Genomic DNA, 27976 nt, shown 5'->3' on the forward strand with positions numbered 1-27976 from the left:
AGTGCGACGCAGCCTACAATTACTTCTGTTTTAGCCGGGAAAAAGGTTGGAGCTCAAAAGGCAGAAGCAATTACCGAGCGAATCTGTGAAATGATTTCAAATGACCTGTTGCCCGTAAGCGTCGTCGAAGGTGGTGGATTTCGAAAGTTAATCAACTTCATTCAACCTGAGTACAATATACCATCAAGAGCCACAATAACCAGCCGGTTAGAAGATCGTTATGTAAAGAAAAAAGAAGAGCTTAAAATGGCGCTGAGTTCAGTTGAAAAGATCGCCCTCACAACTGACTGCTGGACCGCACTAACAAGGGAAAGCTACATAACCATTACATGTCATTACATAGACCCTGAATGGCAAATGAAGTGCGCGGTCCTGCTTACCGAGAGCTTGTCTGATAAGCACACATCAGACCGACTTGCAGAAAAGTTAAACGAGGCCGTAGCTTCATGGGACATAGTGGGAAGAGTAATAGCATGCGTTCACGACAACGCAAGAAATATAGTGGCAGCAAACGATCAAACTCGTGTAAGCTGGGATTCTGTGCCGTGCTTTGCTCACACTTTGCAACTCGCCATAAACGATGGCTTCAACATATACATAAACAGGGTCATCTCATCTGCTGGAAGACTTGTTTCGCACTTCAATCATAGTACTGTAGCTACCAAAGCACTTCGTGACAAACAGGCACAGATGAAACTTCCACCGCATCGCCTGATACAGTCCTGCAAGACACGGTGGAATTCGGTCAGTGACATGTTTGCCCGGCTCGTGGAACAAAGGTGGGCAGTGACGGCCGTGCTGTCTGACCGCACTGTCACAAAGTTAGCGGACGCCAGAATTCTTGAACTCAAAGAGGAGTACTGGCAGCTGATGGAGGACGTGGCACCTGTGCTAGCTGCATTAAAATGTGCCACGACTGTTATGTCTTCCGAATTTGATGTGTCGGTCTCAAATATCTATCCTATCACTTACGGCCTCTTACGGTCACATCTGAAAAGAAACGAAGAGGACAGCGCTCGGGTTATGGAGTTCAAAGCAAAAGTGCATGACTCATTGGCGCAACGAATGCAGGTAAGAGACGTATTGAGAAACGCATAGGCTACAAAATAATTTCATTGTGGATGCGCCACCTAATCGTTTACATTTAAACTTTAGGTTCACTCTACCGCACTCCCATCCAAACCATCCATGATAGCGACGATGCTGGATGCTAGACACAAGCATCTAGTCTTTCTTACTGCATCAGAGAGGCTGGCTGCCAACGCAAAGCTGTACGAAATGGCCTCCGCGGTGGTTCTGACTGGGACCAATACAGAAAATGCTAGTGGGGTTACTCGAGATGCGCAGCAGGCCCAAGCTAATTGTGATGACGGGAAAAAAGCCCTTCAGATGCTTCTCGGAAGTAATTACAATGAACGATGTATCAACGACACGGAAAGCGAGGTAAACAATTTTCTCAGAGAACAGCCAACGTCGCTTGACACAAGTCCACTAGAATGGTGGAAAGCGAATGCCACCAGGTTTCCCAGATTGTCTCGGCTGGCAAAAGGGTATTTATGCATACCAGGAACATCCGTCCCATCAGAACGCGTGTTCTCAACAGCTGGCCTGACAGTCAACAGACTTCGCACAAGACTAACCCCGGAGCATGTTAACATGCTGATCTTTTTAAACAAAAACCAATGATGTGCACCTGCTATATCCTGAACTTCGTGTAGACGAAGTTATTGCAATATATGAAAATAAACATGCATATAACATAAGTCGTATATTTCATAGTATAGCCATAAAAATAAATCAAATGTGTTATTTTAAATACTTAAAGCTAAAGTGTTGCACAGTTAACGTACTAACATTTAGAACTGAAGAAAAGGCTATGAAATCTAAGCTTCAATTATTGCAAAGTTCATGCAACAAACTTGTTTTATTTTTTATTATTATTTTTTTTTAATGGCTATATTTAATGCGAAAGTGTTGCAGAGTTGCAGAAATGTGGCCATAGGAATTTTAAATGAAGTCAAAATAAATGTCGTTGAATGCATAAAATTTGTTTGAGAAATTAAAAACTCCCAACTTTATGTTGAAAAGTTGACGCAATAACATGATTGATTGTTTTTAAATATTGTTTTAAAACGAAAATGTTGAAAAGTTAACAATAAATGTGATGGAATGGGGAAATAGATGTTGAACGTTTAATGCATCGCATGTGTTTGAGAAATAAAAACTCCAACTTTATGTTGAAAAGTTGACGCATTACATGATTGATTGTTTTTAAATATTGTTTTAAAACGAAAATGTTGAAAAGTTAACAATAAATGTGATGGAATGGGGAAATAGATGTTGAACGTTTAATGCATCGCATGTATTTGAGAAATAAAAACTCCAACTTTATGTTGAAAAATTGACGTATTAACATGATTACTTGTTTTGAAATTTTGTTTTAAAACGAAAATGTTGAAAAGTTCACACAATAAATGTGATGGAATGTTGAAATTAAAAATATTTTAATGCATAAAATGTGTTAAATTATTTGTTAGCTTTAAAGTGTAAATGGGCACAAATGTAGGCTATTGTAACTTTGTTTTACAAGTAACAAACTGTTGTATGTGTTTTAGGAAAATGATGTTAAAATAAAGTTGTATTTGAAAAAGAAACCAGCCTGGTTTGCCATTCATTTAACATAGAGAGCAATTAAATTAAGTCCAAATAACAGGAAAAAACAGAACGGGGACATCAGTTTAACGTTCGGAGGTGTCGTTTTGCATTGCGCCGCTTCCAGTGCGGACGGCATCTTCAGATCGTTATTAACCGAAATGGATTAGCATATCATCAAACACAACTGGTACATTTAGCTAATGAATGTAATATATAAATATTAAAATGTTATCATTGTGAAGTAGGCTACAAAAATTTCACCTTCAAGACCGCTGTGGGCTAAAAACTCTAAATGCCGTGGGTCTTCTTGCACGTAGGGCATTTACAAGTAAACGTGGCCTTTTTCACATTCTCCAGATTTTCCCCGAGCACAATATTAAGGAAATGTCCTAAGCACATTTGGGAAGAAATCAACACACTTACATTAACAAAAACTATTTGCTGACATTGACGCATGCATACACGGGTTGACAGAGCGCATCTGCGACGGCGTAATATTAGTCACAATATTTGATTATTAAATAATTATATTAAAGGATCAATTATCGATACATATTATAATCTAGCCGTTCATTTACATCAAACCTTTCCTCTGGGCGAGGATGCTTGCGCTTTTTGAATGTCATTGCACATTCTGTCATGCCGGGGATTATGACATCAGACGCATCTTGCAGCCTATTGTAGTTAACGATTAATCGATTAATTGATCGTTAATTTAAACGACGATCGATCATGCGAATTTGTGGAAATTGACATCCCTAGAGTCAATGGAATGCTAACAGCAGGTGATGGTCTGCTAATCAATGGCGGCGCCCGGGGAAGCTTCAATGTTTTCCGGAACATTGCCCCCCTGGTAATTGCGCTTCAACAAGGACAACGACGCAGAAGTATTTTAAAACCAACGTGTTGCCTACAGCATAGAGGCTCCGGCGTAGGTCCGACGCAGAAGTATAAATCAGCCTTAACAGTACTAAAATACCAGAGACAAATTCTTAAAAACAGAATTAGATGCAGCAAGTTTTCGATTTGTTTAGCTAGCAAAACTTTTCAGTGTGTAATAATAATTCATGGCTCCGATGAAAATATATAGATTGTAGATCCTTTGCCATTGTCACTTGTTGTCGGTTCAGTAGGAAAGTTAGGTTGTTGCTGATTGCCTGCCATTCTCGCTCTGTCTGCACAGCGTACGTGAACGCGCTGATGACTTATTATGTCTGCGTGAACACCCTGTGCAGTGGTATGCAAACAGACCAACAGGGAACACATGCTATAGGACTGTTCAGACCAAATGCAACGATTGAACGAACATTTTATGGTTGAAGGGGGTGGATTGGAATCCACTGCTGCTTCAATGTATATGTAATGAGTGATTATCAATATTTTCCTTCTAAATATCAAATGAGTTGAATGACTTCTCTGGAGATTTTACTTTGTTATAGAAGTTACTAGTGTGATTACTGAAATGTTCTTTTCATGTATTCTCTAATGTCTGTATTTTGATATCTGAATGCAGTAACAATGCTTGCCTATTTATCCCAGCTTCCAGAATTCAAATATTTAATATATAAATATTTAATATACAAATTTAATTTAATAATGTTCTGTGTTTGAGAAAGGTCTTCAACATGTTAAAACACATAGGGGTCATTGAAGCCAATAGTTTAAGGCACGCCCGCCGACAGGGGGGGACAAACGGGTCTGTTGTCCCGGGCCCAGGTTAGAGGGTGGGCCCAGAACGGGGCCCTCATTAAATTATGGTATAATTGAAAATTATTTTGTTTAAATAGGCCTATTTGTGGAAATAAATATGTAATATTTGAGTTACAAAAAAGCTTTTTATTTGTTTTCTTCCTAATTGTCCTTGAAATCGTGGTCAAGAACCCCTCCACCCCCCCAACACAAAAATGGTTTGGCCACTGATCAAAATTTGATGTTGTTAGCCGTTTCTCAATACCAAGTACGCAAAGTTCGGACTTGAGTCCTTGGTAGTTCGGACTGACAAGTTCGACTCAGGAGAACGAACTCCCGAGGACGGGAGGACGCGAGTCCGGTAATTCTGCAAATGGAACAGCGGCGTACTTGATAGCGTCACTCAGCTTGCTCTGGCTACTCCGGTTATCTCTTTATAGGCTACAAATAAAACAAAATATGTTATAAACCACCATTTTGCCTCTTTTCATTTCATTTCAAGATCTTTAACATAATGGCCACACAAATGAGGTTCAGGCAACGCAATTGATTATCTTCACTGCATATTTACAACAACACGAAATATAAAGCACAACCCTGACTCTTTTTGTTTTCATTTTAAAAATATGATGAATAAAAAAACATTATAATATTGATAATTAAAACGAACATTTAGCAAAAAGAGACAGGGTTGTGTCATATATGTATATACAGTGAAGAGAATGTAGGCAACATGTAGGCTATTATAATAAAATATTTTATGTTTTAAATAAAATGACATAACCTTTTTTGCTAAATGTCAGTTTTAATGATCAATAATAGCCATTCTAAAAGTATAAGTAGCCTAAAAGGTATAAGAAGCTATACAATAATAAAGCCAACGATTCAGTCAAACATAAGTCAGCTCATAGGCTACATAGTTAAATAGACTAACGTTAAATAAAGCTATAACTTCACTTTGCCCTCAGCTAAAACGTTTTGCCAGGGAACAAATAATATATTAATGAGACAAATAAAATAAATAAATCGCCTGTTGGATATACACAGGACGATTTAAATCTCATATTATACCCATAGACTGTAAAAGGTTATACCACTAGACTAGAGACATCCGAGCCAACGGCAAGTCAGCAGCAGAAGCCGAGAAAAGGCTGTTCGAGCGTCCGATTTCCTGGTTCTCACAACTCAGAAAACGTCAGATCAAATTTTCAAATAGGCGCTATCTTTATAAATAAACCAAAGATTTGAGCTTTAAACAACTACATTCTCGCCTGAAATACTCTTAAAACGTACTCGGTTACTAACGTAACCTCAGTTCTCTCTAGAGAATATAGTATATCTTACGCTAGGGGAAAACCTCTTTTCCTCGAGATACTGAAGCCAAAAAATTATCCTTAATTTTGCAATAATGTAAAACGCATTGCAGCAGCATGCAGACATGGGCGAGACAGCTCGCGCGCCCATTGGCTGCTCTGCGGCAACTGCACCAGCCTATCGAGAGAGGCCCCTCATGACGTCAGAACCAATGAGGGCGCTTCGCGCCCAATACGTCATGTCCCGCCAAAAGAGGGTGGGGCTCAGCTATAAATATAGCCTCGAAGGGCTGGTTTGACCAGTTTTTTATCGCCGAAGCGAACCGGAGCGTGATGCATGCACGGCAAGATACGCAAGTACTCGTTCCCTCTCTAGAGAGAACCGAGGTTACGTTAGTAACCGAGTACGTTCTCTTACGAGAGTTTCTCTCGTACTTGCGTAATATCTTACGCTAGGGGAACACAGTGTAAAACGCCGTGCGTGCTTGAGATACAACACTAAAGTCCCAAGGGCAGGTGCCCGGGGCTCATACAGTGCCTAATCACACGGGACTCACAGAGAATCCGGGAAGAGGGGCTAGAATAGCATCATTCCTGTAATATAGAGCTCTAATAAGAGCAGATAATATCAAGTGTTCCACACAGCCAGGGCGAACTCGGCCTGGACTGATAAACATGGGGGACTTACACACTGCCCACAGAAGTATACAGACGATCAGTGATCGACGCTCTAGTAATTTCAGCATCCTGGGCCGATAGCATCGGGCAGGCCATACTGAAAATTTAGACCAAGAGCAACTTAGCTTGTAAAGCGGGAACCTCGAGGTTATAAAACCTTATAAATGTAGACGGGGAGGCCCAGCCTGCCGCCATACAGATATCTTGCAAGGCAATCCCACTAGACCAAGCCCACGACGAAGCCATGCCTCTCGTGGAGTGCGCTTTGACACCTAACGGGCATTGCAGGCCCTTAGATGTATAAGCTAGCGCTATAGCATCAACTATCCATCTGGATAAAACTCTGTATTGATGCGGCTAGTTCCTTAGAACGTCCGCTGAACAAAACAAAGAGCTGCTCCGTCTGTCTGAAAACGGATGAGCAGGACACATAGGCTCTTAACGCCCTGACCGGGCAAAGGAAGCCTGCGTCCCCTTCCTCTTCGGACACGTGCAGGGCCGACAGGGAGATCACCTGTGCCCTAAACGGTGTATTGAGGGATTTAGGAACATATCCGTGCTTTGGTTTGAGTATGACTCTCGAGTCATTAGGTCCAAACTCCATACACGTTGCGCTCACTGAGAGCGCTTGCAAGTCCCTTATGCGCTTCACTGAAGCGAGAGCCAGAAGAAACACTGTTTTGAGAGACAAGTGTTTTAGGTCTATTGATTGTATTGGCTCGAATGGGGCACCTTTCATGTCATCCAGAACCGTGGAAAGGTCCCAAACGGGAACCGAGGGAGGTCTGGGAGGATTCAGCCTCTTAGCTCCTCTAAGGAAGCGAATGACCAGAACGTTCCTTCCTAATGACTGGCCAATCGCTGGTTCAGCGAACGCTGCTATGGCCGCCACATAAACTTTGAGCGTGGATGGGGCTCTGCCCTTATCCAGAAGCTCTTGTAAAATGGAAAGAACCTCCGACACCCCACAGTGTGAGGGTGAAGTGCCACGCGCTGTATACCAGCTAGTGAACACAGACCATTTTGAGGGATAGAGCCGTCTCATAGATGGAGCTCTAGCCTGCGTGATCGTGTTTAACACTCCCGCTGGGAGGTTAACAGGTACCCGTTGATGGCCCACACGTGTAGGGACCAAAGCTCCGAGCAAGGATGCCAGATCGAGCCGTTCGCCTGCGAGATGAGATCCCTCCTCACCGGTATCGGCCACAGGGCGGTACTCGTTAGCTGCATCAGGACTGGAAACCAGGCTTGGTTCGTCCATAATGGGGCGACGAGTAGCACCGAGCATCCGCTTTCCCTGATTCGCTCTAACACCTGGGGCAGAAGCGTGACAGGGGGAAACGCATAGAGCGGGCAGCGGGGCCAGACGCGGGCCAGCGCATCCCTGCTCTTGGAGAGAAATTCCTGACAGTGAGCGTTCTCTTGAGACGCAAATAGGTCTATTTTCGCTATGCCAAATGCTGAGCCCAGACCAGGAGGCGTTCCGTCAGCCTGTGAAGGGCTCTGGATCTGATACCTCCTTGGTGATTTATATAAGCCACCACTGACATGTTGTCCGCACGGACCAGGACGTGGTGTCCTTTTATATGGGGACAAAAACGCCTCAGCGCGTTGTCGACTGCCATCATTTCCAGACAGTTTATGTGTAGAAGCTTCTCCCGTTCTGACCACAGGCCGAAGAACGGTCTGCCTTCTAGCAGCGCTCCCCATCTCGAGGTTGAGGCATCCGTAGACACCACCTTCACACTCGAGGAAGTCCCCAGGCTTACACCTGACCGGTACCAATCGGTCACTGTCCAAGGTTTCAGAGCTGCGATGCATTTCTGATCGACCTTGAGGCGCAAGAGACCGGATGTCCACGCTCTGCGCGGAACGTGTGGTTTTAACCAGTACTGCAGCGGGCGCACACGAAGCAGACCCAGCTGAAGCACTGAAGATGCTGAAGCCATGAGACCCAGCATTTTCTGAAACCTTTTGAGCGGGACTAAAGTGCCGTGGCGAAAAGTTTCTGTCATGCGCCGAATACTCAGCCTGCGCTGCGGTGACAGTTGCGCTGTCATAGACAGCGAGTCCAGTTCTGTACCCAGAAAGGATATTTTCTGACTGGGAGACAGCGAACTCTTCGCCCAATTGACTCTGAGACCCAAATTCTTGAGGTGGTCGAGTAATATGGTCCTGTGTTCTATGAGCTCTGACTGTGATCGAGCTAGAACCAGCCAATCGTCCAAATAATTCAGCACTCGTATGCCTCGGAGTTTGAGGGGTACGAGCGCTGTATCCATGCACATCGTGAATGCACGAGGTGCCAGGGATAGGCCAAACGGCAGGACTGTGTACTGATATGCCTGGCCCTCGAAGGCGAATCTCAAAAATCGCCTGTGACGTGACGCTATTTGTATTTGAAAATAAGCGTCTTTCAGATCTATCGACATGAACCAGTCCCCTTGGCAAATTTGCGAGAGGATTTTCCTGGTCGTGAGCATTCTGAACCGTCTTTTCAGAAGTGCTTTGTTTAGCCGTCTTAGATCTAGAATGGGTCTGAGACCCCCGTCTTTTTTGGGTACCAGAAAATATCTGCTGTACATGCCCCCTTCGCTCTGAGCCTGTGATAAGGGTTCTATAGCCCCTTTGCTCAGTAACTTCGCTATTTCGGCTCGAAGTAGGTGTGCTACTTCCTCTTTCACCGTAGTTTCGATTCGCGCCGCTTGGCATTGCGGGCATCGACCGAACTGTAGCGAATAGCCTCTTTCTATAGTGTTCAGCACCCACTTTGATACCCTGGGAAGCTCTGCCCACGCTTTCGCGTGAGTGGCTAAGAGTAGAATGATATCTGGGCTCTGGTCGCGAGTGGCGAGCGGAGAGCACCGGTGTGCTGTAACATGAGCGCCACGCTTGCAGCGTGTGAGACTGGGGGTGCGCTGATCAGAGCGGGCAGCCTGCCCGTGCTCAGTTCTCCTACAGCGGTGTGCTGAGAGAGAGCGAGCGGGGCGAACCCCGTAGGGTTTATTATGTCTGTGAGCGAATGTCTGAGGGCGCGGGACATCGGGCCCATGCAAAACGCTGAGAACACCGTCTGTTTGTGCAGACTGTATGTGCGTTGGTTTCGTTTTTACAGAAACCGTGAGACATGTAGTGTGTAGTGTTTGCGGGCACTGGGACGTAAGCACAATCACTACATTTGGTGCACAATCGACATGAGTCGATTTTATTTGTGCGGGCCGTGTGTGGCGGGCCGTGTTTGTGTGTAGGAATGGGCACTGGGCAGTGGGCATTTTTACTACACTCCTAACACCATCGGCCGTGGCCGGAATACCAGAAAATACACTCTTTATGGGATTTATCTGGGTCGTCGTAAAAACGGCGTTTGTGTGCAGGCAAGCGGGCTGTGTTGCCGACTTGTTTACTGCAGAATACGCTGGAACAGTCACAATTACTGGAACTGAGCGAGCGAGAAGTTTTGGTGGGAGTCCGGCCGCAGCGGCTAGGAATCCTTTGTGTTGCCATAGAAACAGTGTTTGGGTGCAGGCGAGCGGGTAGTACAATGCGCTTGTTGGCTGCAAAATACACATCTGCAGTCGCCTTTAAGGGAACTGACAGAACGAAAGCATTGATGGCATAATTTATGTTCTAGTAGACCTGGGATTCGAACACGGGTCTCTCGTGCGAAAGCCTAAGATTCTGCCACTGAGCCACAGGGGGAGAATACACATGCTTTCAGTTAGCACGACCATAACACAGCGTCAACATGCTTGAATGGGTGCAGGCGAGCGGGTTGTACAACGCGCTCGTTGGCTGCAAAATACACATCTGCAGTCGCCTTTTAAGGGAACTGACAGAGCGAAGCACTGACGGCATAATTTTATGTGTCGGCAGACCCGGGATTCGAACACGGTTCTCTCGTGCGAAAGCCTAAGATTCTGCCACTGAGCCACAGGGTGGCTGAAGCAGGTGAAGCAGGCGGGCGCACCGGCGAGCTTTGCGGGGTGGGGGAGGTTGCGGAGGTGCAGTCTCGAGAAGGATGCCAGGCGAGTCCTCAGAGTCACCGTAGGCATTAGCTCGCTGAGGGCAGCGCCGTCAGCGAGCGCGAGAGCTGCGTGATCCTTACCAGGAAAAAGGGGTGTCTTGATAAAGACGCCCGGCTCTTTTAGTGCAAAGGGAGTGTGTGTCGCGGCGGCGAACAACACACACATACACAAAACACAGTAGCAGAGAAAGGATATGTACGCCGGAAAGCGTGCGCAGGAACGGCGACTGAAGGCGGCGAGTTGTCGTCCAGCAGCTTCAGATGTGGCGCTAATCCCGCTCAGTGCTTCTATCAGACGGCGCGGCTTCTTCCTCTCGGGATCCAGCGATGCGTGAGATTCGCTGAAGAGATAAAAAACTGGTCAAACCAGCCCTTCGAGGCTATATTTATAGCTGAGCCCCACCCTCTTTTGGCGGGACATGACGTATTGGGCGCGAAGCGCCCTCATTGGTTCTGACGTCATGAGGGGCCTCTCTCGATAGTCTGGTGCAGTTGCCGCAGAGCAGCCAATGGGCGCGCGAGCTGTCTCGCCCATGTCTGCATGCTGCTGCAATGCGTTTTACATTATTGCAAAATTAAGGACAATTTTTTGGCTTCAGTATCTCGAGGAAAAGAGGTTTTCCCCTAGCGTAAGATATTACGCAAGTACGAGAGAAACTCTCGTAAGAGAACTACATTTCGTGACACATTTATAGCAGTATTTTTAAATTACGCGGGGTTTCTCCTCTGCTATTGACGCTTGCTGGTTGGTGGTGTGAGATGCATTCTGGGATACCTGGCTTGTCAAGTCCGCACAAGTCACCTCTTGATGCATCCTCGGTAAAAGGGGCGGATCAAGAACACATCCGGGGATTCGAACTGGACTTGGCTAGATGTGAACTTTGAATTGGAACAGTACTAAGGCAGCGACTGATGACGTTTCACAAGTCCACAAGAACACAAGTACAGACAAGAACGCATATTGAGAAACGGCTGTCATTTGATTTGAAGTTCAGTTCAGTTCAGTTCAAAATGTCCGGTCAGCTCAAGTCCGGTGCTCAGAAAAGGAAAGAAAAGAGGAAAAGAAGAGAAGAAGAAAATAGAGCCCTGGGAGATTTTCTAAACAAATATTTTAAAAAAGGTGGTGACGGTGAAGCTGTAACTAGTAAAGTCAACGTAGAGCAAGGTAAGAAACAGCGCAGCCAACGAGACTTGTCAGGTGTTTTCCTGCATCGAATTTTTTTTAAGCAATTTTTTTTGTCCTGCCAAAGCCTTATTTGATCGGTGAGTTATTGACTATGCGCTTGACAGGGCGATAACGAGCAGAGAGAGCCCCGGCCGCGCGCGCGCGCATTCTCACCTCACGTCTTCAAACAACACGAGCACTGTCTTGCGCACTCTCCTCGCGCATATTAATCAGTCACGACACGATAGTAAAACGCCGGAAGACCGCAGTTTCACGTGGAGCATTTGGAGATTTTTTCTCTTGAATTACCGCGGGGTGTGAATTGTGTGCTAAAAAAAACGTTGCCTTATCTTTTCCAAAAACCATTCCGCTCAATCATCTGACATAAACCACAATTTCAGTAAACGAAAAACCTATCCAGTGATGAAATGTTTTCTGTGTTGACACAAATCTTGTGCGATGTCCTAAACACCCCAGATAATCACACAATGCGTGTTGTATATGCAAATGAGTGATTCCTTTGAACCATTCACTTTAATAAATGGTTAAAACAACTGATTTATCCAACACTGAATTGGTGTATAAAAAAAATCGGTCACACTTTACAATAATGTTTCATTTATTAAAGGTGCTCTAAGCGATGTCTAAGCGTTTTTTAGGCCAATTTTTTTTTTGTCACATACAGCAAACATCTCCTCACTATCCGCTCGCTGCCTGTCCCCTGAACACACTGTAAAAAAAAACGCGGTCTCTGTAGACAGCCCAGGCTCCTCAAACGGCAAGAAAAACCAACTGGGCTCACCCGCACCACGAAACATAACAAACTGCTCTAGCCAATAACCGACAAGAAGGATCTGGGGTGGGGTTTGGGGGTTAGTGCGCGGATGAGGAGGAGGAGGGAGGGTCCAGCTAGCCTCCATTTCGTTTGACAATACTTTAAACATCAACTAGAAGTGACGTCACCCAACATCACTTAGAGCACCTTTAAACTATAAAATATAATATTTAACTACATTAGTTAACATACTATTAATAAACTGCACTTCTACAACATTGTTAATTTTCATTTTAATATTTAGGCTATTAATAGCCTACATTATTGAAATCAAAAGTTGTATTTGTTAACATAGTTAATGCAGAGGAGAGGAAGAGCAAGGGAAAAGGAGAGATCTGGGCGCGGGGGGCCCATCTAAGATTATCTCGTCCCGGGCCCAGGCAAGACTGTCAGCTGGCCTGGTTTAAGGGACCGTTTCTTTGTAAAAGCCTTACTTAGACTAAAATGTATCCTTCCTTGAGAAATAACGCATTATCTTGATGTTTTGAGACGAGACTCCTGTTAATTGTTAGAGCCTGGCCAAATTGAACCTTGGAAAAGCTGTGTGTTGGTGTGTGTGTGTTAGTCTTCTTGCTTACAGGTTAAGGAACTACTGGCATTATTGGAGATTGACTGAGTTGTTGTTCTGGACATGTTGGCAGTGGCACCCAGCAACCCAAATCCCTGGAAGGTCACGACGTGCATAACTTCAGGGTCCGAGTGTCAGCTGCATAATCGATGGAGATATGTTTCAGTCTATCTGTATATGTGTGGAAAATTACTATGTTTATCTTTCTTAGCCAATCAGAATCATTCAACCTGTAAGTAATGACGTAGCTTAGACCTTGGAAATGGTATAACTGCTGTGATCTATGTAACTGTAAGCGGGACGGCCTACGAACTCCTGTGTGAGTCTTGAAGCTGAACTTCTGCTGATGAAACTGCAAACTATCTTCAGTAAAACTTTTCTTCTATTTTTTATAATTCTGACTCCGGGTCTTCTTTCAAACATCTGGGGCCTCATGTACAAAGACTTGCGTTGAATTCATACTAAAACATTGCGTAAGGACAAAGCTGTAAATGTGCGTACGCACAAAAAAATCCAGATGTATGAATCTCTGCGTACGAAGGATCCCACGCATATTCTCTTTGTACATCCCAATTAACGTAAATTTGAGCGCACATGCACGAGCACAACGCCCCACCCAGTCTCCTCCCTTAATTAAACCAATTTAAATATGGTAATGAGTCCACTTTGGCAAAAGAAAACAGTAAGAAAATGACGGCAAGAAATGAAACTTTACAGAAAGTGAATTGGAAGTGCTACTATCGGAGGTAGAAACGAAAAAAAAAAAATTGGAAAAGTTTGGAACTTTGTCCTCCGGAATTAATAACAAAAGGAAAAAAATATGAGTGGGAGAGTTTGGCTGATGCCGTCAATGCGGTGGGATCGTCGTACTGTAGAGTAGACTGAGTACAGTTGAGACACTTTTTGCGTTTTGATTTTTCACACAAAAATAGACATTGAAAAGAAGTGAATTTCCACATGACATGCCACATGATTACATTAGCTTGTAGACTAAGATGTTATCAATCAATAATACCCACAAGTAGTTTTTATTTTAAATATAAGGTGCTTTTTGTCTCAACTTTGTCTCAACTGTACCCATGTAGTACACTTGAGACAGTGCATGGTACAGTTGAGAGACCCATTTCTAATGTCGTGAAGGTAACTAACCATTCATGGTAAATGTAAATATAAAAAATAAAGACAAATAGAAAAGAAAATAACAACTGGGCAACATTTTTGTTTATTCATCCATTTATATGCATTCATTTTATTTAAATTAGCACTGGTTAAAATGTATAAAGCAGGAACAAGATATGTAGAATCACACATATCAAATTGTATTTTCATTTGCGTCCTATACTGGCTACATGATTGCTGGCTGAACAACTAAACAGTGTGTTTCCTAATAGAACTCTATCGGGGTACAGTTGGTACATGTGTGTCTCAACTATACCCCGCTGGCCACCTCGCACATTTCTCTAGATTTTGCAATTACCTTGCATGACACAATACCATGAAATATGCCCGTTTTTAGGGCACAGAATAACGTTTGTGGTGATACCAGTTACGTTTAACAGTCACATAAGAATAATAAGCTAGTCATTGTGGAGAGTGCATGGTGAAGTGAACATCATATCTTAGAAAAAAAAAGTTTTTCCGATTTCTTCGGATCGGAGATGTGTCCGTTGTTCAAATTTCCCACGATCAAAGAGGACACTAATACGCACGTGCACAGCAAAAATACAACTTGTTATTTAAGCAAGTTATTTAAGGTGTCTCAACTGTACACAGTCTACTCTAAATTACCTTAAAAAGAAATGGTCTGATATAAAGGTGGACATTAAAACCAAAGCTGCCATAGAATAAGGGCTGTATCATTTTGCATAATATGCTTTTATATGTTCTTACTTAATTGCATAATTGATAGAATATTTTCATAAGGCTCGTGTGACAATATATGTCATTTATTTTATAAATTGCAAATTAATAGCAATGTTTCCCACAGGTGGTGGTGCGATAGACTTGTAGAACAATTCGTTGTGTAATGTTTGCAACTTCACTTCATTGCCTGTAAGAGTCGCCAACGGACAAAAACAGTGAGAAATATACGTACGCCAGACATGAAATTGGCGTGGAGGAACGCACATTCTCGCGTTAATTTCACTGTTAGTACATACGACCGTGAGCGTGAAAGCTGCCGTACGCAAAGTTTTTGTGCGTACGCAAGATTGATACATGAGGCCCCTGGTCTTGGGTCCTAAACTGTAAACCCCTAACATGGTCCTACGCCTTCAACAGACGACATAAAAATACATTTTAGACTGCTTTACAAATGATTTCTATAGGATTTGAGGACACTTTCAACCAATATAACAAAAAAAGTCTGTAGAGAATCACCTATGTACAGGGACGGACTGACAACCTGTGCGATCTGGAAAAGTCCAGAACGGCCGTCCAACCGAGGGCCGTCAGCGAACAAAAGTAAAAAGTCTAATAAAGCAATATGAACAGCCAACAGCAGGGGCACTAATACGATCACTTATCTGCTACGTGTAAAAAAAACAACAACTGAGGAAGAAGAGTCGGCCTACTAGCAACTGTCAGAAAGTTCGTTTATAAGGCTTACCTATACTGCACTTTTAAATTTGCTTACATTATATTTGAATAGTTAAGTTATAGTATATAGCAGTGGTTTCCAACATGATGCCTGTGAGTTGCCCTCTAAACACATTATATTAATAGCCCCAACTGGCCAATAGCGATCCACTGTAATTCGGGGCTCCAGACTTAGATTAAATGGTATCATTTTGCAACCTTTTTTCGTGCCGGTGCAACTAAACATTTGCACTTTTGCCTCTACAAAATTACCCAACTCTCTTTGATTATACGCTGTCATTTGCGTTGCGCATGAGAAACATCAAATGGCAAACGCTCAAAAAGCGGAACAAAACTTGTTTGATCTGAGCAAACCGCTGAGAAGCATTTAAATTCAGCGCAGAATTCTCTATCTCTATTATAAACACACAGATGACTGTAATTTAAGCTTGTTAAAAGCCAGATGAAACAGCGCTGATATAATATTCTCAACATATTGACACAAAAAACAGGCGAAACATTGTTCCAAGAACAAACCAGTTAGAAGACATTTCACTCCACAACTTATGAATTAACTGTAGTAAAACTGTAGTACAACAAACTTTTTTGGGCAGAAATGTGCCTGTATATATTCATATGAAAAATGCTGTTATATTAATATAGTCATGTATAAATGTATTAAATGTAATGCAGTAATGTTTTTGTTTAGAAGTTATGGCAGTTTATTTATTTATTTTTGCATGTATAAATACTAAATGTTTGGTCTACTGATTTTGATAACACATACAATAGGTTTATAGAAAATGTAAAAAAAGAAAATCAATAAATATTTTCATTATTTTTCAGGAATTGTTGATTTCTTTTAAACGCTTGTAAGTCTGAACCAGAATATCATGATATTTTATTATTTTGCATATGATGGTGAAGAGTAAAAAAGCATCACCATGTTATATGTATAATAAATATTTTTGAGTATACACACTCGCACACAAAAAGGTTGGAGACCCCTGATATATAGTAACTATATGTTTTATAATTACAAGTTTGTGTAATTTGGGGTTTCTGTTGGCAGTGACACTTCATTATTTGTATTTTATGGCATTGCACATTTTTTGTTTTTATTTGAAGGCTGAGGCTTCATTAATAAACACAACCCCAAAATTATCATCATTGGTTCTGAGATGTTACTTGCTGTGAATACCTTCTGATAGGCTACAATATGTGGAATATATCAGGACATCCTGGCTAGTGTCTGTTGCACACGACTAGAGGCGAATGGCCGGATGATGGGCCTATTTGGGAGAAAGTCCAGGGCTGTTTTTTAGCCCCAGTCGGTCCCTGCCGATGTAGCCCGTTTCCACACAGTTGAGTAAAAAAATGAGAAAATGATGACTTAGTATCGCTGCTTTGCGCATGTAGAAGCATGAGAAAATAAGTTATTACGAGGTTTCTCATTATTATGATGAGATGTTAAGTCATTATTATGAGAAAGTTTCTCATTATTATGACATACTAAGTCACTATTATGAGAAACTTTCTCGTAATAATAAGAAACTTTTTCATAATAATGAGAAACTTTCTTGTAATGACTTATTTTCTCGCGCTTCTACCCATGCGCAAAGCAGCGGAGCAGAAGGGAAGTCCCACGCTAGCGACAACCACTGGTCAAAGCAGTGTAAATGCAACACAGCAAAAATGGCATGCTCTGCATTGAAAAACATTAATGATAAATTATGAGACGGGCTTCCAAACTAGATAGTCTTTTATTCATTTGTAACATTAATTTGAATTATTGTGTATGAACAAGCAGCAACACAGAAGGTGGATCCATGGATTTCAAATAGATAGAGGAATATGACAACACACCTAGACTAAATTCCACATTCCACTGCCAACTTATGTTATGTGTAAATGGCATAAACATCTTAAAGGTGTAGTTTTCTGTATTGATATCCTCCAGATGAACCTGCACATCAAATATTCTAGACGCATCCGCAAAATACGTGTTATATTAACACATATACCCATATATTTCATGAAGATGTTAAACTTAAACTTAACGAATAAATGTAATTTTTCATCTATAATCTCTGATAGTTTTGTAAGTTCGTGTAACACAATTTTCATCCTTCGTTACCATGGTAACCGTCCTGCTTCTGCATTCCACTTTCACACCTTTTCGTGGGCATGGAAAGATATGGAAGATATACTGATCATTTTTAATTGATGTTTTTTGATGATACTATAGATTTCACTTTATAGATGACACTGACTTTATTGAAAACAACTGTTATGCAGAGCGTGCCATGTTTGCTGTGTTGCATTTACATGGCTCTGTCCAGCGGATGTCGCTAGTGTGGCACTTCCCTTCTGCTCCACTGCTTTGTGCTGGCGAAGAAGCACGAGAAAATAAGAGAGTTTCTTATTATTATGAGATACTAAATCATAATTACGAGAAAGTTTCTAATTATTATGACATACTAAGTAATTATTAAGAGAAACTGTCTCAATATAATGAGATACTAAGTCATAATTATGAGAAACTTTCTCATTATTATGACTTAAAGAATCTTTTTTTTTTTTTTACTCAACTGTGGCGGAAACAGGCTTTCATACACCTACGGCACCTTTAATTGAATGGACAACTTTGTAAAGAACTAGTTACCATAAATTAAGGGAATGTACATACAGCATAATTTCCATATGGGAGAGAATTCAGTCCTGTCGTGGTTATGTTATTTATATACGAAACAAACAAAAAAAGAGAACAAACACAAACATAACACATTAATATAGTAAAGTGAAGGTTTGATAGCCAGATACAGCTATACAAAAAAAAAAAAAAAAACAGGAAAGACAAAGAAAGCGCTACAAGCTAATGTTTTTGTTTACTGCACACGCTAGGAAAAGTGCGTAAAAATAGGATCCAATGTACCATGTTAAAGTCCAACTGAAATCAAAATTGACCCTATTTACTTTGTTAGCGCATATTACTAGTCTTGTGGTGAAAAGTTAATCCATGCAAGTTAATACACAGAAAAAAATTGTTTGCCGTCGTAATCTTTAATCAAAGTCTGAAAAGTTACTTCCGGTCTGGAATGGAGTTCCTTCTCTGATGACGTAGGTTTGACGGCTTGGGTTGGGAAACGCTTAACCACTCCCCTCAAACCGTTAGTCTGCTATGAGCAGAGATGGAGAGGAGGAGCGCTAGAGTAAAACCCTGCCCTCTGTGTTCAATATTCCTTTTCACTGGGAAATACGTCACAACACTGGAGAAAAGTGGTTTGCAACTTCCGGTTCACGGTAATTTAAATCATGCATTGCACTGCATTGTGTTGTGTTTAGGTTTTAAGGAAATGTCTGTAAACTTACTGGTACTGGTAGTTTTATTTTGCCAAATTTTGGCAGATATAGTAGGTCATCTGAATATTCCATGCTTACAGAAAATATATACTTTACAAATAATACTGCAGAAATTGTAGGAATAATGTTATATTCTTGCCATTCTAAACACAGTCCATTTCTACGACTGTGTGTGCTGGACGTTTTATTGGTATATTTACAGTTCTGTATGATTCTTGGTACTTTCTCTGTCTACAGCCCTTTAAGCATGGCATACTGTATATCAGTCTATAATGCTAATTCAATGTTTGTCAACGGGGGGTGCTGCATTCAAAGAGACACCATATGGGACATTTGGACTGGCCCATTGTTTATAAGTCACACAAATTTTAAATAAACATTTCAATAACCAGTAAATTATTCACTATGTGGAATGAAGCACAAAAGCTGTAATCTGAAATTTTTCCATGTCTGTCTATTGTAGTAGTATCTATTTCAGATTTACCCCTAAAGGCCAAATAAAAGCAAAAGCAACTGTGGTTGTTAACTGATGTTGGTAAGCCAGTCTCTTCCTGTCCCAGTGTTTCGCTCGTCGCCATAATAAGCTAATGAACAGAGTAAAGGAGTCTTTATGCTTATAAAACTGCTCTCCATAGTCTTCTCATCATCACAAGTAAGTGCTGATTAACATTGGAGGAGAAACCTATGCAATGTGGTGAGTACTGGCTTTCCAAACCATACTGGATTTTTGGTTTCATTATCAGTGGTTATGTTGCTCTCACCTTGATGTGTCTTTCTGTATCACCTTATAGCCAAAGGCAACATTTTGGCTCTGTGAAGGTGCAGAGAAGGTTCTCCAGGTAACAGGATCAATGTTAAAAGCCATCACCGACTGAGATGCTAAAGTATTCAGAAGTGATAAAAAAACTGAATTAGAAACTGTAATTTGACATAATTAAAATGTATAAAATTGATATTTTCATTCCCGTTTACTGATATGCCATTGCAGCCATGCTAAAATACTATAATGCTATAGTAACAATTTCAGCAGCTGATGATGATTTCACTGTGTTGCACCAATAGAGGCAATTATGTAATAAGATAACATGGATAAAATATTTTGTAAACATATAAGGGGAAAACCCTTAAGAAAAAGAAAAACCTCAATGCTACACTGTGAATATAGTCATTGTGCCTGACAAAAGCTTTAGCTTGTTCGGTTTCAATTGTTTTTAATACAAATATATAAATATGTGAAAAGCTGTCATTTATGAGTTATTTTTGCATTGCTTTTTCTCATAGATGTTCTTTTTCATTTGTGTGATGTGTGAAAGCAGAAAGCTCATACAAGACAGAATTAGAGGGGCATGAAAAGAAGGAAGTTCACACTTATTGCAAATAGTTCTTGCCTTAAAAGGACATTTTACATCTTCATCCATATCGTGTCTGGTCATGATATAACATATACTACTACTATAGGTTTTGAACTTTTGACGTTGCCTAAAATTAGATGTATAATTTATTTTGATCAACAATGAATCAACAATCTATAGTAAAACTAAAACTGTAAGAGCTTTAAACTTAGTTCCTACAATCATACAGTTTTTAAATCACTTATTCGTCTATTCATGCACAACATGATTATTGCAATGCATTTGACACAGCTTTAAATGAACAAATTTGACTACAATTTTACCAGATGAGATCATGTAACTAGTTAAAATATTATTTGCTACTCTTTGCTTTCAGTGGTACAAAAGGGAACAAAAAGGTTTAAGGTTTACTTGAAACACAAGAAGGCTTCGAGTGGAAATAAGCAGCTGGTGTTTACAAAATAACAAATAAGTAATAAAAGATATAGAAGAAAATAATACATATCTTACCACAAAAGATGCATAATCTGATACAGAAGTTCTGGTCCATTATAACTTGTCAAGAGTATATGGAGGATGCATGAGGTGGGACAGTCAAGGCAATAAATGAAAGTGAAGATGAGTTATAGATGTAGTTCATATAAAAAGGGGTGGAAGCACGTAACTAAAGAGGAACAACAATTTCATAAAAAAGGAAATGAGCACATATTCAAGAAACATGAAGCTTATGAGAATACATGATCAAAATAAAATGATTAAGAAGGTATTAAATACACAGAATGAGCATTTATTCATTTATTAAACGACATAATAAATTACCTATACTGCAGATTACAGACTCTTTAGATAGTCGAGAAATAGTCGAGAAAGACGAGGAAGTATTTGAGAAGAGATGTAGGCTATGTAGTGTAACAATTAGCCTGGTTGTGAATTTTAAAATAAAATGCAATTAGCTAGAAAATGGCAGCCGTTATATAAAGCCTACAAATAAATAATTAATTAAAACTGAAGCGTCCAAACTGCAATATTTAACATAATAGCTACATAAAAACTGCAATGTGTGTAAACAATACGATTTATCCAAACGAAATGTCAGCACAATCTAAACGCATGCCAGACGACATTAACCGAACCTCATTGCTATATACTGCGTTTTCCACTCCTTATTTTAAATTAAGTTGAGAATTTCTAAACAGTTTGACGCGTTTTACTATTTTTATGCCCTTCCCTCGTTAACTTACCTCAGTCTTGTGGACTCCGTCTTTAAAGAGGCGGTATTATCAAGTGGCATGCCAATATACGCATTGGCTTCAAGCGTGCCGCACAAGCCCTGAAAAGTGAAGCCAAAACGTCTCGATCGCCCCCCGGTGACTGGTCCTAGTATAGGTCATAAGCCCCGCCTCCCCATGTTATTCAACGGGACGCGAGACCAACTAAACAATTAAATTACACTTCAAATATCTTTTTTCCAAAGGTGGTTTCTTTCATTTGCTGTCGTTTTTATCACGCTGATGTAAGTTCTAGTATCTGTTTCCAAAATAAGTTGGTTTTTAGTTAGTTACGTGATGCGGTGGTGTAACGTCATGATTGACAGCTGTGATTGACAGGTTCTCCGAGCGAAGTAGTCACTGAAGCACCAACGGACATTTTTTTCGGGATCTTCGGAGGACTGAGGAGATTGTATTTGCTTTATTTTAACAAGCCTCTTGTCGTACTGCAATCAATTTTTAAAAAAGTGTGCAGAATCCACTCTCCCTGAGTGCATAGAGAGCCTAAGTCCCGCCCCTCCGCTTCCGGCTCATGGGACCTTAGTTCGGAAAAAAATATGTATGGAAGTCAATGGCGAGAGATAACTTATCTTTTTATTCCGTCTGAACTGTGCCCTGAACTACACATATGATGTTTGTCAATTTAAAAGGTAATTATGAAAGTCAAGAAAGTCGCAGTTTGTCATAAAACAGAAGAGTAACGTTTAGTTTTATGTGAAAATCGCTCAATGAACTACATCTCTCGTCTCGCACTATGTACGTCACAAGATCCGTTGCTTGTATGTGTGTATTCTGGCTCAAAACACTCAGGCATGACGGCGTTACGTTACGATTATAATGTAAGACTATAGAAAAAATGACAGCCGTTAGCTTCAGTAAAGTTAGCTTCATTCATTGAGAGAAAAGGTATGACGTCGCATGTGCGCCTTCTGGGTTTGTAGTCTTTGTAATTACGTATTTTCACAGTCTTATACCTCAACAGTTTTACATCAAACTGCGACTTTCTTGACTTTAAAATGTATCTTTTAAATTGACAAACATCATATGTGTAAATCAGGGCACAATTCAAACGAGATCAAAATATTTGTTGTCTCTCGCCATTGACTACCATACAATATTTTTCCGAAATAAGGTCCCATGGTGGTCGACCGGAAGGGGAGGGACTTAGGCTCTCTATTCTGCGAGAGTGAGGGCGGAGCCAGAGAATGTCTAATATGGCGAGAAGTTTCACTCTCAGTACACTTCCGGCTTCTGAACTGGTTGCAGTTCCTCTCTGATTCCATATGAGGGCGCTCACAGGACGAGTGCAGAATGAATGGAGGTCTATGGCGCTATACCAATAAAAATCCACTTTTCTCAGGATATAATTTTTTGTCTTGTAATTTGAATGTTGTATTCGAAAGGAGATGCAAATAAATTACACATTGCTGGGTGTTAGATTTTTTTGAGTCACGTATTTGCTTTAAAAAGTCTTTTAAAGTGTCAATGACGTCATATACATGTACGACCAGAGATACTGCTTCACGGCAATCCTTCAGTCACTCTGGTGCGTTCGCGCTGTGCACTTTCTTTTCTCTCGAGGCATCGACAACACAGCTGACACAGGTAAACACACTTGTTAGAAGAGTTTTTGTTTTGTTTGTTTCTGGTCCCGCTGCGGATGACACGATGCCATCAAGCGGTATCTCTGGTCGTAATCAGTCCTTCACTGATCAATCAGCGTTCATTAGCAGAATGCTAGCGTGTTATGGGCAACAACAACCCAACCTGTAAGAAAACGAAAGGACATAAGTACTCGTTCGTTCAACTTTCGACCTAAAACCCATGTTGAACTTGCAAAAATCTACAATCAGATTTGAGATTTATCAACGGCAATCGGGTGAAAGAGACACATTTAGCTGTCTAGCCCCATTGACTCCCATTCATTTTGCACTCATGGCGATCGCCCCCAGTGGAACTCTGGTGGTACTACAACCAAAATTCGGTACAATAGAGCTTAATAGGGAGTGGGCAGGCTCTCCGTAGACGGGCTCTGGCGGAGCGTTGATCTCGCGGCTTTACTTCCTGCTCACCACTGCGCAGGTCTGGTCCCGAAATCGCTACTGCGCAGACTCAAGTTCCAATATGTCAGCGCCATAGACGTTAGGCTTGTTCGACTTCATGCAGCTCTGCGCAGACCGATCGGCGGCTGACTTGAAGCAGTGCATGCCGGTTAGAAATTTTGTCCGACTTGATACAGCGCCGACGCCACGTGACTGTGACGTATGCCATCAAAGTACCGCGAGAGCAATTCGAGAGTAGCCGGAGAACTCAGCCAGCGCAGCTTCTCAAGAGTGGCTGCACTGGGCTGCAGGAGGGCTGATGACGACACAGCTGTTCCACGATTGGCCGGATTCACTGCATGACAACGATCACGTGTGTTTCGTGTTTATTCGAAAACCTTTAGTTCCTCTAAAGCTCTCAAATCAGTTTATTATAACAGTGAACACTCTTTTCATGTCGTTGTCATGCTATATTGTGTCATGTTTATCAAATTAAAACTGCTTAAAAAACGTAGACTCCACTTCATTGATAGTTGCTTATGTTGAACTTTATTCTTGTTCAAACAGACGCTGTATGAAGCAGTACATAAAGTATTGAATGAAAATGTCTCTGAAACATCTGTGCATTATTAGGCAAATATTGCATTTACTTCACTGCAGCTGTGGTAAAGTATGCAAACACCACGTGAGCGGTCACTACGGGAACCAGAAAGTGTCCGACTTCACGTCTCCGTTTGCAGCTCCTCCCCGCCTGCACGCGGCTACTCTCGCAGATCGGGTGCATCCAGCCGCAGCCGATGTCGAACACACCTATAATAAATACATAGACGCCCTATTGGCCGCTTTGGAACGTTGCTGCGATACGTCAACGCGTCCGCCATTTTGTGGAGGGCAAGACTGCGCTGTAATCAATGCAAGTGAACAGGTGAGCTGCGGTTTTTCTGTATAAAAACCAAAAAAAATTACATTTATCAACCGATTTCGGTGGTTTGTATGTGGTGTACAAAAAAGTTCCATCTGTAGTTAGTTAAACTCTCGATAGTTAGACTTATAATTATTTTTATTTTTTTTAATAAGGAATGGCCAAAGCTCAGGCTTGTCATGTATTTAGCTTTTCATTCTTGGATAAGAATTGTGAACACCCCCATACTGAGATATAATTTAATTTTCACATTAAATTAAATAAAGTTTTCTTATTGTGGGAAAAGCATATTCTGTCATTGACCTGATTTTAGCAATAACAAAGATAACTGATGGATCCTTTATGGTAATACATATGATATGGTACAACTACAGTGCAATGCAAATAGTAAATTAGATAAAGTGAGAGGTAGGCTAATAGTAAATAGTTTAGTCAATAAAATAAACAAACAGTATACAGTAAATAAAATAGTAATGAAAAGTATAATTATATAATATCATAAGTACTAATATAATAATAATAATATATTGATAATAGCATAGTTTATGTATAATACTATAATAATAGCAATAGAATATGAAATATCAATTACAGAATATAGACAATAAAAAAGAATAAGTTAAATAGTTACAATGAATAGTAAAATAATTTAACAGCATAACTATAATAGATTGATAATCGCAAGTGGTATATTATTATAATAACAATAATAAATAATGTAAATTTATACATTTTAAAATATTATTACATAGGCTATATAGAATAAAACGAAGCAACCCTGTCTCTTTTTGTTAAATTTCAGTTTTTAAAAGGTATAAGAAGCTATACAAGTCAAGAAATAAAGTAAACGATCCAGTCAAACATACAGCAGGCTACACTGTTAAAGTTAAATAGCCTAAATATATAAAGTTATGAAACTTCACTTTGCCCTCAGCCAAAACAATCTGCCAAGGAACAAATTATAGATTAATGAAACCAAAGATCGCCCGTTAGATAAACACGAGACGAATTATTCTCACTAGACTGACAGCGACGAACGTCAGAACTCAGAAGCACTATAGCCGAGGCAAGGCTGTTCTCGGCGGGGTACATGAGCGCTGAGCGCCCGCGGTGATCGCTGGATCAACTCCGAAACCGTCAGATAACATTTTTAAAAAGGCGCTATCTTTATAAATAAACCACAGATTTGAGCTTTAAACAACTACATTGTCGACTGAAAAACTCTTAAAACTACATTTCGTGACACAATAACAGTAGTATTTTTAAATTTCGCGGCCTTTCTCCTCTGAAAATAAAAATAGTAAATGAAATGCAACCAGAAACAAATTTTCAGTTTTGCTTGTGAAAGGTAATTCCCTGAGACCTGTTTTCAATTGTGTGGCGATTTGTAAAGCCCCAAGCAGCACAAGAAATAGGCATTTTTCTCAATTCTCGTTATGAGAGGTATGGGAAAGTTGCCCTCCGCAGTATGGCGGCGCCGTTGACGTACGATCCAGCGGCCAATAGGGCGTCTATGTATTTATTATGTCTATGCTGCTACTGGTTCATTGTGTTGGATGACTACGCTTTACTGGCGAAATCCTTAGGCTACAATGAACATATTGAAACGAGAACAAAACATCCGGGCTGCGATGGAAAACTTAGGCACATGCCCTGCCATGTCATAATATGCTGGACAAGTGTGCACTTTACTGGAGGCGAGTTACAGCCCTGTCCAAATATCCTCGATCCTTTCCTCGCGTCTCAGCTCCACCCCCTTCTATGAAGGACTAAAAATGACAGAACGAAAAATAAATAAATAAATAAAAGTAGAAATAAATAAATAAATGCAGAAATAATAGTAAAAATAAATACATTTTGGTAATATAAATGGCTATTTCTGTATTTTTACATGTATTTATTTATTTATTTATGCATTTCTATATGTATTTATTTATGTATTTATACATTTATTTATATATTTATGTATTTATATATTTATTTATTTATATATCTATATATGTATTTATTTATACATTTATTTATTCCTACATTTATTTATTTCTGTATTTCCACATTTCTACATTTATTTATTTCTGTATTTCCACATTTCTACATTTATTTATTTCTGTATTTCCCAAGCGGCAACCTCCCCGTCTCTCTCTTGAAACCAACACGGAAGTGAGTTAAACTGCAATTCATTGACTGGCCGCTTGGCCTGGCTGCAGAAGTGAGTCAAATCTGTATCTCCCTCATGTTAAAATTACCAACTTTACAGCAGAAAAAAATATGTTTACAGCCTGGATCTCTATGTGGCTTTGGTCTATACAGCTAATTGTGCCCTTCATAACAACTGTGAGGGGGGTGAATTATTTTATAACTCGTCCGTTTAGTTGATTAATATTTAAATTTAAGGGTGTGGCCAGTGGCCACTTGAGTGACAGATGGATTGCCGCTGTCAGTGCTAGCCGTTTGTCTGCTGTTACTAGCCGTCACTTCACCTCAGCAATGTTAGCTGCTGAACTTGCCATCTCTGCTGTGTTTGTGCTTTTTTTCGGGATTATTTCATACAATTTAATACTTGGGAACAAAGCCCACGTCTTTGGATTTCGTCGTTATCGTTCGAGACAACAACCAGCGCTGTATTTCAGTTGTTTTCCTCCGTGAACCTGTACTAATGGATGTCTGACAATTTCGTTGCTTTTGGGGGTTTTCAAATTTAAAACGTCAATACATGCTCGTTCGTTCTGCTCTCACGGAACAGATGGATTATAATATGCTTATGTACCGTCAGATGAAATCATGCGGGCGTCAGCGCTTTCTCCGTCCATGCAATAAATGCACATGAATGAACGCGGATTTTCTAGCGCATTTACTTGCTCTTCAAAGGCAATATATCTATGGTTTAACCCATTTGAGAGACGGCCAAAATCAGAATCTAAAATGGACTGAATAAGCTCTCTACGAACTTGAGTGATGCCGCGCTGACGGACCATGAAAGAGTGACGGACATGTATGCACATAAATCACTGTCACACACAAACACTCTCGAAGTAATACACAGTCTCACTTGTAGCCATGTCTTTTAACTATTATAATATTTCGAAGGGCAAAAATAGGAACGTTTAATTGGCTTTACATCATCAGCTAACTCGATCACGTCGAGCTAGGTGATTTCAGATAGCCAGGCTCCTCAGCTCCACTCACGCCCCGCCTGTTTGCCTATTTTCTGTTATCCGGGAGTGACGCAAGGCCAAGATGGCGACGGCCGGCTCCGCCCACTTTAGGCTTCAAAAATGCTCTTCAGAAACCTACGGGTGACGTCACGGACACTACGTCCATATTTTTTTACAGTCTATGGTATTTCCACATTTCTACATTTATTTTTCCCTGCGCATGTATGCTAATTGACCAATGGCTAAGCCACGCCCCCAAACGCGATGAGCCAATCACAGTACGCATAGCTAACCCAAGACACTTGGACGTTCTCTGCTTCCTCGTCCATTGCAAAGCATTGCGGTTATCAGTTTTCATTCGTTTTTATGT

General features: G+C 40.8%; 1 protein-coding gene across 2 annotated transcripts in view; it reads right to left on the reverse strand.

Annotated features, from left to right (window-relative positions):
* The window catches only part of LOC308707211 (integrin alpha-X-like), a 55113-nt gene extending 33588 nt beyond the window's left edge, over nucleotides 1-21525 (reverse strand). The window contains exons 1-3 of one of the 2 annotated variants that reach the window (XM_081393466.1): nucleotides 21461-21525; nucleotides 20730-20774; nucleotides 19629-19746 (exon numbers count right to left, since the gene is read on the reverse strand). In XM_081393466.1, coding sequence (XP_081249592.1) covers nucleotides 19629-19746; nucleotides 20730-20769 — 158 coding nt within the window. In that variant the 5' untranslated portion in view covers nucleotides 20770-20774; nucleotides 21461-21525. Of the gene's footprint in view, nucleotides 1-19628; nucleotides 19747-20729; nucleotides 20884-21460 lie in introns of both variants that reach the window. The other variant, XM_081393465.1, reaches the window with a different exon arrangement.
* Between the last annotated feature and the right edge of the window lie 6451 nt (nucleotides 21526-27976).

Source organism: Scardinius erythrophthalmus, assembly GCF_964197995.2.
Source record: "Scardinius erythrophthalmus genome assembly, chromosome: 18".
In the NCBI taxonomy this organism is placed as follows: domain Eukaryota; kingdom Metazoa; phylum Chordata; class Actinopteri; order Cypriniformes; family Leuciscidae; genus Scardinius; species Scardinius erythrophthalmus.